Consider the following 15,794-nt stretch of genomic DNA (forward strand, 5'->3'; position numbering starts at 1 on the left):
GTTTATGAAATTACATTGCTAGCTTCTACAGGAAAAATAATACACCTTTTACTTAACACTTTTTTAAAAATATTTTTATTTATTTTTTCCCTCTACCCCTGCATTTGAGTTGGGTTTGTTTCAGGTAAGGACAGGGCTGAAAGTGCAGTTAAGCAAGTGCAGGCTCAGGAAGAAGGACGGAACTGGACTCCGACAGAGCAAGGCCCGAGTGTCATTTGTACTTCATAGGGATGCAGAGGAGGAGCCAAGGAGCGCGGTAGGTCTTCAGGGTAATATTCTGTTATAGATGGCTGCTTAGTGGCTGTCAGTCCTTGTTTTCAAGTCTTCCTCATTAAATAGTTCCCTCAGAATAAGGAGGTGGCCCCTGTTGCCCTCCCTGCTCCCTGCTTGGGCAGCACAAGTGGGTGCAGGAGAGATCCCCCCCACCCAGGCTGGTACCTGCACTGGTGCTGCTGGGTTCTGTGACCAGCCTCCTTTCTTCTCTTCCTCAGCACTTACCTTGGCATTTCAGCACCTGGAAATAGTCAGGACTACTTAAAGGTGGAGCAAATATTGCAAAACTGCAGCCAGCCACCCACCCTTTGAGAAGGAGCAGTGGGTCCCACTGCTGGGATAGGTGAACATTTGGATTTGATTGCGGGTGCCCCCTTTCCATGGAGGTTGAACAGGACTCCCTGTACAGGGAATTCACTACTTGAGTATTTTGATAGCTGTGCAAGGACAAGAGGAGTTTATTCTGCAAGGGAAGGAGACACTTTAATGGCACATTTTGCATAAACACACTGCGTGAAGGAGAGAACTTGCATTCATCCTGGAAATGCTCTAACCACACGCCAGATGAGCACAGTCAGTGACCCTCACCGAGACGTACACACTAGACTTTAATGGTAAACAATTACAGCTATGGCACTACAGTACTCGAGGACATCCTAAAGCACATACTGGAATCAGTTGTCAAGGTGCCGATTACCTCATCAGTAAGACACAGACACATCAGTAATGAAACACAGATGGGGAAACAGGGGTTATGCGGTCCATCCATTTAGCAAAATCCTTAGAAATGGCCTCCTGCCTCTCGTACAAGTCCACTTTTCCCTGTCTGTCCCTGTGAAAGGTGGAAGCTCCCCTGCTGMCATCCCTGGCCCCTCGGAGCAGCACCTCCTGCCCACCCTCGCCCTCCTCGTGCCTTGGAGCTCTGCATCCTTGTGCACTAAAATGCTCAGAACACACTGCAGCAAAGCACTAGTGAGAGCTGGCAATTTTGCAGTTTTGTTTTACAGAAATCATGGCTCCAGTTGCATACATGGCTGAACAACGACTAACAAAAGGACAACCTTCCAGGAGGAGTTTGGTGAAAAAATACGCAAGTCTGAACTGTAGAGAGCAGTTGCTTCTTGCAGAGCAGTCACAAGCAAGAGAAAAAATTCTTGCCCGTGAGGGTGTACTATGATCAGCAGTAAGTAGAAAAGAAACATTTGGCTTAAATGAAATCAGATATCCCTCCCCTCCCACAAGCTAGTAGATAAATATAGGATATACAAGTAAGATTAAAAATGTAATACTAGGCCAGGTGCAGTATATGTTACTGGTTCAGTGCTCAGTTACATTTTTTTTTTTTTTTTGACACCACACTGAATAGAATACAGTGGATAAGCAAAGTTCTCCACCAGGAAGAGAAATATTTGTGTTGCCACAACAAACTGTTCATACTGTCCATCTGGGTTTGCAGTGGGAGCAAGTTAAATTAGGAAAGGCTTTGCAAGGCCCTGGTTCCAGCACAGCGTGTGGCCGAGTCGGCGTCAGCACCTGCTGCAGGACCGAGCCTGACGTGATTGCATCGTGTTCCCGTATTGCTGGGGGCCATGGCCCAAGACCTCACTGTTACACGTTACTGAAAGAAAACACTGAAGTGAGACCATTAATTTGATTAAGAGAGAAAGGAAAAGAACTGGAAAAGTAGAAGCTGCTTAAAATAAGTGAATGTTGATGAAGCTTACAAGTTTACGTTCCTAAACATACACAAAGGCACATTTACATCACGGGTTTGCAAGGGGGGGGGTCACTTGGCTACTGCAAGTTAAACTGCCTGCAGCCATGGCTAGTYGTGCATTTTAATAGTTGTTCTACTGAAAAAAACCTAAACTTTTAAAGCAATCCAACTGAAGCAGCGTGCAGACACAAGGCAAACACCGCTGGACATATTCAGCTGCCTCAGATGTGCGCAGTAGGGCTGCCGTTGACGGTATGAAGGTGTTAAAGGATCCCTCTCCTGTCCCACGTGCTGATGAAGTCCCTCAGGTACCTTTTCCTGCAGCCCCAAATAACAGCTAGTGTCCCATGGAGCAGAGGTGCTGCCTGGCTGCAGGAAACTGGACAACGGTGGATGAAGGCCTGCCTACAATTTAAAACAATGAACAATTCAATGAACAATTCTATTCCACTTAAGGGAAAACAAAAGAGGAAACATCCTTCTGTGTCTGTGTAGCTAAATGCATCTAATTTTTAGCTAGTGCATAGTTCAGGTATTCATATACAGCAGGGCTGATAAAGGTGAGCATTTTCTGCCCTTTTATACAAGGCCAGTCTCGGCCCTGGTTTAAGCCACGAGGAGTGCTATTTAAACAACATTTGTGTGATTTTTGTTTGCAGTTGTCATTATAGCTGGTAGGTATCCCTGCAACAGGGAATAGGTGGGTATCAGCTGGAGCTTTGGGGCCCCTTTTATTATGTATGTCCTTGGAAAGGGCATCCTGTTTTACCTGAACTATTGCCTGCTTTCAAAGAACCCTGCATGGTGGGACCATAACTAGGAGATGCTGTTTGGTTCTGATAGGTCTGTGTAAAGTTAATTCTAGTCTTATCCCCAAGCCCTGAGAGTACAGGACATTTCTATTTGTAAAACTTCATATTTTCTGGCCTCCCAGGTTTTGCAACATTGGTTCTTGCATCTGCATTTTATAGTACAGCATTACTGAGAGGGTTTGACTTCCACTATTCAAAACATCAGCAATATGCCTAAAATTTAAGTTCAAAGTGAAGCCTTTTCCATGACACAGTTTATAGAAATCCCAGCAATCCTCCAAACTTAAGTCTGGAGACTATTCAAGAAGAAAAACACAAAACCAAAAAACCCACCCYGGGCTGGTAAGTAACTATTAGAGCTATTTCACTGCTCCATTAACAAGAAGCCTTGGCTACGTGGCTCCCATCAGCCCGCCCTGCTGTAAATCCTCACGTGTGTGAAACTGGGGCTCTCCCCTTTACAGGCTGCATTGGGATTAGCACAGCAAGACTCACCCCAAGCCTCTGGCAGTCCGTGCCTCTCGGTCAGGTTGGAGCAGACTGCAGCCTGTGGTCAAGGTTAAGCAGGTTCCCCCCCGCCACACACACAAAAGGGCTGGGGTCCCAGGGCCAAGAAGTCTCCGAGTTTTAAAACAATTGTGATCAAATTTCAGGATCAAAAGCTACAGAGAAGCCTTTGGCAGGCTTGTTAAAAAAAATCTCAATACAATTAAGACATGTATGTATTTTAAGATAATTTTTTTAAAAAAATTGAAGGGGCAAAGGAAAAGCTTATGTGAGGAACACCCAAATTAATCTGCAGTACAGATACAACTGAACCAACTATTTATTTACAATGATTCCTGAAAGTCAGCAGCCTGAATATACACCGATAGCAGCAATGACCTGGGCTATTTAATGATGCTGTCTCATCTCTTTCGCAGATAATAAATGATTGCTCAGAGGTCACTGTTAGGATTTGTGCACAGGGGAAAATGCCAGGTGCAAATAATTCCTTGATTTAAAGAGATTAAATCCTATCTACATAACAGCTGTGAGAGCAGCATGAGGTTGTATTGCTCTTGGWAATCAGGAGCACATTTAATCTTTCTTGCAAAGAGGACAGAAAGCTTCTCTGATGTAAATGTGCCTTTAAAAAGTGAGAACTGAAAACATTAATATAAAAAAGTCAAATAACTATTTCATTAAACTATATATATAAAAATTGAGTTATCACAACTAAAGCAGCAAATCAAAATCTGCTGAGGTTTTCTGGTATAACTAAAAAAAAAAAAAGTTAGTTTGTGTCCAAGTTCAGTAAGTCAAATGCTACCATCGACACAACAAAACTAAAACCCACAAGAGGAAATTGAAAAGTGCACAATGAAATTAATAGTCTTGGATCAAGTATTTATGGAGAAATGGAAATGTTTTGTCCCGTGGACTTGATAAGTGAGAATTAGGAGGAGGTATTAAAGTTTATCTGATCCAGGCTTGGCTTGCCGGTCCACGTAGAAGAGGATGTAGGCCTTGGCCTTCACCACGGTCTCCTCGTCGGTCAGCGTTACAGTACTGTCGTTGAAGTGGAACCAGCGCCCCTCGTGCGTCGCGTAGGCCGTGTAATGTCCAGAGCCGACACTGGGAGCGGGACGGGGAGGGAGGAAAAGACAAAAGGGGAGCGGGGAAGACAACAGTCAGGAGGAGGCGTGTACAGCTTTTCAGTGCCTCATGCACCCCCTGCTAAGCAATGAGGGACTAAGAGAATTCCAGCAGCCAGGGCTGGAGAGGATCTGGGGGCCCTCTGCAAAGGCTGCCCACATCGCCCTCCTCCTCAGCTGTGTGCCCTAGGTAAGAGCTGCTGCTTTCATTGACTCTCTGTATATTTGATTTTCTTAGGAGTTAGAAGCACCAGTAGAGATGCACAATTGTGCAACAGAGAGTTCCTAAAATACTCAAGTCAAATACTATGGTCTTCTTTTGGAAGTTCAGACCATTATTCTAGAAAAAAAGCAAAAAGCAGGGCTTTCTGGACTGAACTTTTAAAACATCTTAGAATTACATCAAAAGAATGAAAAGTGTTTTGATTAGTGACTTTATTTCATTAAAAAAAACTTTTCTTGGCTTCACCTTCATAAAGTGAGCTCCTAAATGGCAAGAATAGATTACATAATTTTTTCCTAGACATTTATCTTGTCTCTACTCTTACTCTCTAAGTCTAAGTCGAGGGTTGGGCAACATATGACAGACCCCACTCCCCAAACCACAAACACGAGTGTGGCCTGGGGCTGGGCCTACAGCTTCCACAAGGGCCACTGCTGTAGCAAGAAGGTAAGTGCAGGGCAATTGCTTTCACTGCGGTCATCTCCATTTCTCTGTACTTGCTCCAAACACAAAATTCGTTCGACATAACCATCACGTGCCCTTCAGACTAGCGGACAAACTATTTCTGTGTCTTAAGAACAAAGTGAAGCACTAGCTCTGTTGCTTTAATGCAGGAATGAGCAATTTTCATTAGATGCCCCCCTTTCAGTCCCAAAGACAGACTGCCAATACAGGCTTCCTAGAATTGGTTCTATAAATCCACCTGAAGTTAATGCAGCTCATTCCCAGCTAAATTTAAAAACTGCTGATTTTCACTAGTGACAACACAGACAACATTCACTACAGACAGAAAACCTCAAGTGTGGCAGCATGTACTTCAAGGGGAAGAAGGTTTCTGTGCACAAGCTGCCTCACTCCGTGTACTCACCCTGAACCATGATGCACAACCACGGCTGCAAGGTCGTACAGGCAGCTTTCTGGGCCGCTGTTTTCTGGCTACAATTAAAAAAAAGAGAGMAAAACTCTTCAGATTTGAAATGACTACGAAATGACTAAAATTAAATTTGCAATTTGTTAATAAAGGCACACACAGTGSAACGTCCATCTACAGGAGATATCAGCGAGTGTCTCCATACCTCTAGTAAGTAGCATTTCATGTCCAGGCCTCGTAATGGAAACTCAACGTATGTATCAACCTTGTTTCTTAGATATGCTGTCCAGTGAAATCGCTTCAAGTGTAAGCATAGCACCTATAGGGGAGGCAAAAGAAAAAGATATGTTAGAGGAGTAAACTGAACTGCCTGTCAAACATCAGCAGTAGCCAATGGGCCAGTTCTGCACTGGTTTCCAGTAACAGCTGGGCAGCCATTTCCCTTGACACATTCCCAAGCTGTGACTTTTAAGCATATACACACCTTTGGTAGTTTCTGAATCCAGAATTTTTTGGTGGATTTCTGTTTCTTTTTGCATTTATGGCACATATAGAGCTCTGTCTCATCAAGTTCTTCCAGGTCTGTAAAACTGCGAAGACAGTCTGCAAAACACACAACCCTAACTCAAGATGACTTCAAGTGACTTCTGAAACACCAAATGCAGCAAAATACAGAAGATCACTGACGCTTCAGCCATTCTGGTTAATGTCACTGTATGTTTGAGCAGCAGAACAGCTCCAACTATGTAATAAAACATTAACATGATGTAGCATGCAGAGCTCCTTGTTCCTTAAAACCCTTTAGAAGTTAGGAACTTCAAACTTACGGTTGGACTCAATGATCTTTAAATGAAGAAGAAAAAGGAACAGCAACAACCGTTTTTGACCACTAAATAGTTGACAGTTCTCAGCAAATACATTTACAAACCTGTAGAAATTAACATCCAATAAACCAAGGTCAAAAGCCTCAGCAGCCACCTGGCCTGCACTGTATTTACAGCATTTTAAAAAGCAGGCCATGCTTTTCAAAACGCATTTTTAAGCACTAAAAACTACAGCTACATCACGACCCACATGTAGCTCTTGCTTTGGAAAGACTGCATCGTATCACAAACAGTCTCATCACAAGGAAACTCCTGCTGCTTCCTCGGGATCGAGTTGACGCGGAGCCCAGAGCACCTCCCAGCCCCACTTCACTGCAGCAGCTTGTCAGTACACACCGAGTGGGGAAAAACCTGCCCAGAAAATTATTCTGGCACCTTCTTCCACTAGAACATCTCACAAAATGAGACAGCAGATGGCAAGAGGTCAGGTCCTAGTTAAATCCTGGCTCTCCTGACATTAACAGCTTTGGGCTCACTCCTGTTAATGATGTCACCTCTCCAGTCACTCTTACCTCGTAGTGTGCACATTGGTCCATTTTCTTGATTTTTAGTACGTTTATTTCTGAACTGACTTGGAATATCTAGTGAAAGGTCTAGAAAAACACATACAAAAAAGTATTTAGGGTAGAATAAAACTTTGCCTTTTATCTTTTCAGGCTAAGACTTGGTTCAACAATGTAAAATCAAAAAAATGTGTCAAGTTTCCAATTTCTTTATTTCTACTTTAATTCACCCAATACATTTGAACACTTAAAGCATCTTACCTAGGAATGGGTCAAACTTTCTAGATTCAGTCCCACATATTAAGCAGTTGACTTCATTTTGAAGAATGCCTCCAAAAATTGCTGTGACAACAGTAGAAGCTCCATTTCTAAACAAACCAGAGGAAGACGCAGTCAGAAATAAATATCTAGTACATCTCTACTCCGAACAAGTCACTGCCATGTATGGACCAAATTGCTCTGTCTAGTAACCAACACTCACTTAGGTTCAGCCCTGRGCACTTCATTTATCCCAGAACTGCACACAGCAAGTAATTAGTTGTTAGAATACTTCTGYTTGAACTTGTATCCTGCAAAAAGCATCAAGTGCACGTGCCCCAAGCACTGCAGTGTTCAAAGAGAGATAAACAGGCAGACAGCATTTCCATACTGTGTTTTAACCCAATAATAGGAGCTGTTCCTGAAAAGCAGTTTTAAATCCCCTTTTTTCCCCTCTTAGGGAGGTCAAGGATAGTTTTATTTCAAATCTTCACCCTGCTTTATTATAACTAGTTGACTTCSAAAATACAGGGCTGCACTTCTCCCATTAACTGCCTCCAACCTCAGTTACACTGGGATACAGTAAGTAGGATACGCATTAGCCTTGTTCTCTATGCTTTTATTAGTCCTGTGAGCGCTGTGGCAGATTATAAAATGGACTTAAAGTCTAACAAAACTGAAATGTAAAATACTAATTTAAGATCAGCTTTCTAACTTACAGTGTTAAGGAAACTCTAAAGAAAAAAAAAAAACAAAAGCATTCGTGTATTTAACTTCACATCCACACCACACYAACCCATGCAGGGGCATTAGGATGTCGAGGAAGTTAAACCTTTCTTACATGCAGCATTTGTTGCTCGCGGACAGGCTCGAGTTCTCCTGCAGGATGACGGACCGGGAGACGCCGTTGAAGCCCCCCTGCAGCTCCAGGTGCAGGTGGTCCAGAAGGTAGCGCATGAACTCATGGGCATCCTGCTGCTGGTAGCCCCTGCGGAGACGGGAAGGGCAACAACAGTCACCACGAGCGCCGGCTGCGACACGGAGCCTTTCCTGAGGTAGCACCCAGCCCAATTTACAGAGACGGGTTTAGTTTGTACCAGGAATATTTTCCAATTAGCCTGTCAAGACAAGATGAGGGAGCCCTGTTCTTTGCAGATCTMTCTCTCTGCACTCCTCTTTTTGATTTTTTTTTTCCTTTTTATTTGGTGGGTTTGTTCAAAGCAGGAGACTTTTCAGCAATCAGCAGAGGGCACTGCTCACATAATCTCTTAGACGTGGCTGCCTCATTATCAGCCTCAGGAAAAGCTGCCTGTGCCAGCAACACCCCAGTTCTGACGCACATAAATCAACAGAAATGCCCAGCGGGAGCAGCGGCCTCTCCTCCCTCACACAACACGGAGCCATCCTCCCCGGCTCTTCTTCATCCTCCCCGGCTCTTCTTCATCCTCTTGGGTGTCGGTTACTGGCTGCACGTGACTGCATCACCAGCTGTGGGTCCCATGGAGAGCAACTCCTCCAGCCCCGCTCCGACGCTGCCACCGCCACATTCCTGACCCTAAAGCCTCCTGCCTGGCGGCTCTCCCTGGCCAACCCAACAAGGGCTTTTAGCCCCAGGACTCGTGTCCCTCCAGCAGCAACAAACTCCCAACTAATTCCGAACAAAGAGGGTTTTCCCCTCTTCTGGGGCCAGCTCTGYAGCACGGCCACCACCAGCTCGCCCCATCAAAGCCACTGGCAGGGAACGGAGGTCCTTAACGTTCCTCGAGCTAAGGCATGCCTGGCGCCTCAGCAGCCACGAGCATTCATTTGCTGTGAGACCCTCACACAGCTCTCCGAGACAGGGCAGGAAAATACGCACAAGGGAACACTGAAAGCCTCGTGCGACAGCGACACGAACCTGCACAAGTCTCTGCAGGCCCCAGAGGAGGGAGCTGCCTCCCCTTTCCATTCAGTGAAGCTGCACTGTTTCTTGTTTCCGGGTACAAGGTACCCACGTGAAGGRCCAAGGAAACAAAATATTCCTCTTCCGATACTCCCTAAGTATTTCACTACAGTGGTTTAGGTTTATTATAATCACCATCAAGCACGTGTTCCAAAAGTACAGAGTTAATGCATGACTCTGATAGTTAGCAAATGCTTTCTTAGTTGGGGAACCATCTCTAAAAGACACCTAAAAAGCTGCTGCCGAGCACAGACATTACCAGAATCCACCCTTGGCTTCTATGCGCCACGTACACTCTGAAAACACATCGATATCTCCACCCTCATTTACAACGGTGAGGAACTGGCACACAGAAAAACCCATGGGCTTCAACAGACCGGAGTCCTGCACAGCCTGCAGCAGGACTCTGTTCTCCCCCWGCTGCAATGCAATTGTACATTGCTATGAAATAAGGCAGTAAAGCAGAAACCTGCTGCACAGGCCCAGGCCAGCTGTAAACACAACAGGGTTAAGTTACAAGTCACAGAGTTCACACAGGATTTGTTTAGTTGATTTAATACTGGTATCCTCATTTTAACATCTAGAGATTCATAAGGAACAGCCAAAACATGAAATGTATGGAAAGGCTTTGTCCCGGGCCCCACAAAGGAATGCTAATTCTTTCTTACATTAACTTCCCCAGAAAAGCTCTCTAGTAATATGGCAACATGATAAGACACCCCTTGGTGCCACAGCACACGGGTGCCTGTGCTCCTGATGGGTGTGCTTGCCCATGCATACAAATGCTATACTCATAAATGAGACTGGAATTCGTTACAAAGCATAAATATAGCTGCACATCTCAAAATAACACCCCGGTATTGACCATATAACTGTGCAAAATAAGCAGCGATCAAAAGGCCCTTCAAGTAAGAAGGGCAGCTTCTCCAACAGGCAGCTCCTGTGATCTCCGAGTACCTGCACCAGCTCGACTCAAGCCCATTTCTGACATTCCTTCTCCCACRGGCAGCAGGGCAGGACACAAACGGGAGGAATTACTGGGACAACGGAGCAAGCTCTTCCTGGCAAGCGCAGCGAGGCAGCGCCGCGCGCTGCACAACCAGCCCAGCGGCCGTCGCTGCCGCGGAGCCAGYGCTCAGGGCTCGCACGGCACCATCAGAACCTACAGTCGCTCCAGCTGTGCTCACAACACACGTAAAAGACTCCAGGCTCTACTCTCTACTTCCTACATGCGTTATGAGACAGAGGGCCATAAAGTGCATCAACAGCGTTTTTTTCCCTCCCCATAATGATCTGCATAAGACAACCTATAAGAAAAACAGCACTTTAACTCCCCAAGGCAGACACATGCCTTTAATGAGTGAAATCTCTTTGGGCTACAACAACGAAACCAAGTTTCCATAAAGGTGCCCCCATCACTGAGGCATTTCAGACTACAAAACATCAGCTGGTTTGCTCTTAACGTGCTGCCGGCTCCGACCTTGCTCCAGCCTCACAAAGAGCCTACAAGGCAGAACTGGAACAGCAGCCCTGTGAACTTTTACAGCAYAGCACAGTTAAACACTCCAAGACCTGCCTGTCTCCCTAGATCCTGCAGGAATGGGAAAGTGGAGACATATTTATTGAGCAGCTGACACTTTTCTCCATTTAATTTATTGCACCACATTATATCATAAAACACAGACTCGTATGTCCTGGAGTGGAAACAAGACCTCTTACCAGTGAATAACAGACACGGTCCCACTTAACTGGGAATGAGCAAGTTCTAAAAAGCACATTTTTTTCCTTTAAAAAGCTGCAATGGAATCCACAGTGCTGAAAATTTGCTAGAGGAACTTCACAAATCAGTTTCTTGCTTAGAGTAAGAGCAATTACGGCGAGGATCATAATGGGGACACTGGTCCAGGACATTAAAGATAATGTTCATTTGCCTGTAATATTTTGGCCTTTGCTTGGAGCTACGGGTACTAAACTTCCTTGATTCTCATAAGCCAGGTGAAACACATTAGGYAGCGTGAAGTCCGGAATAAACAGCTTTTTGTTATCTGGGTTGTTCCTCTAGCAGATGTGTTCACGGCATCTTTTCAGCACTGCTGTAACAGATAACATCTTTACTACCTGAGAACACGGAGCAACTTACCTTCATCACAAAATATCCTAACAGGTTTCAATGCTCCTTTGAAAGAGGTTCAGGGGCCAGGACAGGGAGACCTTGGAGAGGAACGATACTTTGATTTACTGGGGTAACCTTTTTTCCTTCTTTTTTATTGTCTTTATTTTTCTTTTTTTGGGGGGGGGAGTGTGGGGGGGGTGGGTGGGAGGAGTCAGGACGGAMGCAAAAATGCCTATTACATGTAAGGTTTTTGTTTTTTACATTCCTTTTTTCATGTCACACTGGTGACGGCCACAGTACGTGGAGAGAATCAAGGAAGTTTTACCCAGCGTGTTCACATTCAGGCCTGCGGTACCTGTAGGTTTTTAATCTGACTACATTATTTTCTTGTTGTAGCCAAGCTCTGGTTCTGCCAGCACCACGTGCTTGGCACCTACCTACAAAGCCTCTGTCTCAGTTCTTCTACCCCGCCACGCACTGGTTCAAGCGTAGTACAACTACTGCTCTTAAACTTGGAGATGTTCTCTCTGACACTGCTACAAGTAGCATGAGGTAGGAGGGCAGGAAAAGAAAGCACTACTGATGAACACAAAACTRTACATCAAATTATAAAGTCCTTCCCAAAGCATATTTGTGGGGATATGGGAAAGTTGCAGAGAACATGTTCCCTGGATGCAGCAAGTTTTGGATTAGGACATAAGCAGTATAGGGTTACAATCAAGGGTATTAATTCTACAAAACTTACCTAAAATTTGGCATGATTTTCCAAACAACATAAAATAAAGACTCTGGACTAAATGCAGTTTGGCTTCCTTGCCATAAAGCACACAGCGTCTTTCTGAATTCTTCCACCAAAGAACTGGAAAGAAAGCAAAAGCTGGTGATGAATATGTGTCTGTGCTCTAACCTTTAGGGCCTTACTAACTCAGTGGTGAAAGCATCATAGCCAATTCCTTGGTTAGAAATTGCAATGACTGGGTAAATAATAGACAAAACACCGGTCAGATTAAGTAAAAAAATCTGATCTACAAACTTGCAGAGGGATAGAATAGGAAGATCACGAATCATAAATTGAGGACTTGCCTCTCCCTTTCACCCTTTTACTGTAAACTCTGCTGAAGTTGTCCCTTTAATACTTGCTCAAGCAAGTTACAGACCCTGAATCACGTTATTGTTTTATGCGTCTGTTTGCAAATACATCTGCAGCACAGGTCACTAGCACTTAACCTTATTTTAAATTCAATTATACGTCACTGTTTTCTCATGTTCAGGACTGTTTCCCCCAGCAGCATTAGATATCTGTGAGCACACTGGCAGCAATACAAGTTTCTTTTTTTGTACAGAAAATCATTTTTCTACTTTTCTGCTGTCTATTAATCATTTTTTTTTCCTATGATTCTGCAACATTGGCGCTGTTCAGTGCCTTTACTACTCAAATACTTGCTGTTTTCCTTAAAGTTCAGTGCTGACAAGGAACATGCAGCTTACACATTGTTATCCCCCTGGCTCCTGGTGTGGTAAGTTCGCCTGCCCGCTGTCTTCCCATTCCGCAGCTCCACAGCAGGCAACTCTTTGAAGTAACAGCAAAACTGCTGAATGTTACTACAGAAATAGAAGAAAAAATGAATGCAAAGTTTTTCCTCTGCAGAAAATGCAGAGCAGATTACATATGCTGGAGCCTGTTCTTTGAAATGCATAACCACAGCTTCATACAGTGACAGAACATGGCAATCACGAGCAGTTTTTAAGTATTTTCATGCCAGATGAACACTCTACTCCCGCTCGCTAAATGGGGGAGCAATCTCTAAGACAGCTCATTGTGGCAGCAACCTGAAATAACTACATTTCGGCTCTGCTTTGGCTAAGAGGTACCACAACATACTGCATTCCCTCACAAACCAAACTGTAGCTGCTAAGGAGGGCCAGGGGAGCACTCATTCTGTCCCCTGTACAGCAGCCCCTGTAATGGAGCAAATCCAGAGTGGTGGAAGGGAGAACGGAGGAGAGACCTGTTGGTTTTAATATGGCCCGACTCAACAGTCCCCCYGGATGAAGCAAGTAAACGCAGAAAGACAAAAGGACAATTACAGAGCAGGTGGTCTTGGCACAGCGAAGAAACTAGGTCTAGTAACCCAGCACCTCAGAAACTCTCCTCCACTCGCTTTTAGGGGACCCCATCCACAGAGAGAACTTCAGTGGCTTCCCAATACATTGCACAGCAGGTACCTGAGCGACTGGAGGATGGCATTCATGAAACACGTGTTCCCCAGGTTGCGGAGGCCGGTGGCACAAAGGGCAGTGGTGCTTCCCTGGAAATCAGGATAGTTAAGTTAAAAAGACACATTATTGCTCCCCAGCTTCCCCTGCTACCTTTGTATCAGCATAGATTTAAACAAAAAGAAACAACTGCACCCTTTGGAGGGTGCAGAAGCCAAAGCAACCACATCASCACCTTGACCTGCCTTGGTGACTGATGGTCCATCTTGACACGAAACCTGCTTCTTACTCATTACTGTCAAGAGAAAACTACACTTACTACTTCTATCCTGTTCAAATAAATCTAGAAAAGGACAGAGTTAATCACAGGCACTTACTGCAAAGTATTTGCATGCATGTTCCATACTCACACTCCAAAAATGTCAAATGGGAACTGGAGGATAATCTCCCTAGAGTGCCTTTGGAAATACAATTCCTTGTCTGTCTGCACTGTACCTAACACACACCGTGTATTTGTACAGCAGTGTTTGTAAGTCACCAGCACTGCCCTGTTGTCTTGGTGGGGTGTTTAAAAAAAAGCCACAAACATTCATTTGGGAAAGAAATACTCAAATTAGACTATGCAAAGAAAAAGTGATGTTTTTGGAGAGAAGTTAAATGCATGCCATTAATGACCTATGCACTTGAACAGGCAACACAATGTTACACTCAGATCTGTTAGCTTTTTTCCAAATGATCTGGGGGTGGGCGGATGCAGGAAGAGGGATGAGAAATGTTGACAGTGCTGTATTTATCCACAACATCTGTATGCATTTTGTTGTCTTAAAAAAAAAAAAACCACATGACAAGTTCATCAAGTTTTTGAATATTTTCCATTGTTCTGGCAGAATTTAAAAGCAAAGTTATCTTACAGGAGTATTACTTCAAAATGGACATAAGACTTGACACCACAGGCTGCACACTTTCAGTGCAGGACACAGAAATGTGGGGGTTTTTTAARTGTTCCAGCAAAAGCTTTTTTTCTCCCTAGCTCTATCACAAACACACAAGACTACACCACAGGTTAAGAACAAATGACATCAGGGTATTTGTCATTAAGTTGTCCAAGCCCTCCACCCATTATTATTTACACAAGCAATTTAGCAATTCACTAACTTTTGTCTAAAGAGATGCATTTTCCAAAAAGAAAAAAAAAGGGAAGAAAAAACCCCCCACAGTATGAACCCCACAGTGTCCTTAGCATGTCCTCTCCTCATGTGAGGCAGCACGGCTTTAATGCAGGCAGCTGTGTTCTCTCCTTTGTAGATAATCATCTAATCAACAATAAAAAGATTATCTGTTGCCACAGACAATTTTCAAGTATTAATAAAACTATAGCACAGACTAAGCTACAGAGCATTTGTTTGTGCTTTCTGTCTTCTCCTCAATTGTCTGAATGTTGCCTGGAATTTTCCTTCTGATTTTTGGAAGCTTTAGGTTTTCCAAGACAATATGGGGGTAAAAGAGAAAAAAAGGAAACCACTGTTTCTCCAGGGCTTCCTCAATTGTCCTGAAACTGGGGCAGTGTTGAGACATACACAGTGCATTCAGAGGACCCTAAGCAGACTGTAAGCTGTGCATTTTGAAAATAACTGAAATTATCCAGTTATTAATAAACAGAACTTATAAAACAGCAGTTCATTACTGCCTGAAGTCCATGTGCACACAAAAGGCCTAAGAGCTGCTGGAAATTCGGTGCTCTTCACGACCCTCTTCCTCTCAAGGACTTCTCCCCTTCCTAGTCAGCTAAGCGCTTCGCCTAATTTAAGACAGCAATTATAATCTCCCTTTAATTCCTGCCACTGCTGTCCTGCAGCCTCAAGGAGCGCACCAACAGAGTCAGTGCTTCCCTAAATCCAGAAGTTACAAGGATCAGCAACTCCCTCAGCCCAAGCCACGGACAGCAGACACTGGGCTCAGGGCTTTCTTTGCTGGAAGAAGCCACGTAGCCCTYCGGCCATCTAGCCAGGGCTGGACTACGCTCTCCTGGGTACTATTTTGCAAAATGAAATGAAAATAGCAGGAAGAGGAAATACGAGCCTCAACATAGTTTTAATTCCACAGCTGTTTTTGAAGGTGACTTTTACTAAGCTGTTTTAAAAGCGTATTCATGCTTTTTTGCCTTTTCCTAGTAATTTCTTGCAGTGAACCTTCAGAGCCGTAAAAGAATAATTTGTTTGCTCAAAAAAAGGAAAAAAAAATACATGTAGCTGTAAGTCCGTTAGCAGCTTCCTATTTCCCTGATCCCACCAAGTACAGAATAGTTCAAAATCTGGGGCAACACAAGTTCAGAAGAATATGAAGA

General features: G+C 44.1%; 1 protein-coding gene across 1 annotated transcript in view; it reads right to left on the reverse strand.

The window, feature by feature from the left end:
* Positions 1 to 3,615: 3,615 nt before the first annotated feature.
* The window catches only part of USP3 (ubiquitin specific peptidase 3), a 36,073-nt gene continuing 23,894 nt past the window's right edge, over positions 3,616 to 15,794 (reverse strand). Inside the window, exons 6-15 of the mRNA XM_026038633.1 lie at positions 13,460 to 13,542; positions 12,722 to 12,835; positions 11,979 to 12,092; positions 8,020 to 8,166; positions 7,182 to 7,288; positions 6,930 to 7,010; positions 6,018 to 6,136; positions 5,739 to 5,852; positions 5,531 to 5,598; positions 3,616 to 4,419 (exon numbers count right to left, since the gene is read on the reverse strand). Of these exons, the coding sequence (XP_025894418.1) occupies positions 4,254 to 4,419; positions 5,531 to 5,598; positions 5,739 to 5,852; positions 6,018 to 6,136; positions 6,930 to 7,010; positions 7,182 to 7,288; positions 8,020 to 8,166; positions 11,979 to 12,092; positions 12,722 to 12,835; positions 13,460 to 13,542 (1,113 nt within the window). The 3' untranslated portion in view covers positions 3,616 to 4,253. The remainder of the gene's footprint in view (positions 4,420 to 5,530; positions 5,599 to 5,738; positions 5,853 to 6,017; positions 6,137 to 6,929; positions 7,011 to 7,181; positions 7,289 to 8,019; positions 8,167 to 11,978; positions 12,093 to 12,721; positions 12,836 to 13,459; positions 13,543 to 15,794) is intronic.

Source organism: Nothoprocta perdicaria, unplaced genomic scaffold, assembly GCF_003342845.1.
Source record: "Nothoprocta perdicaria isolate Ctin4 unplaced genomic scaffold, notPer1 scaffold_214, whole genome shotgun sequence".
NCBI lineage: Eukaryota > Metazoa > Chordata > Aves > Tinamiformes > Tinamidae > Nothoprocta > Nothoprocta perdicaria.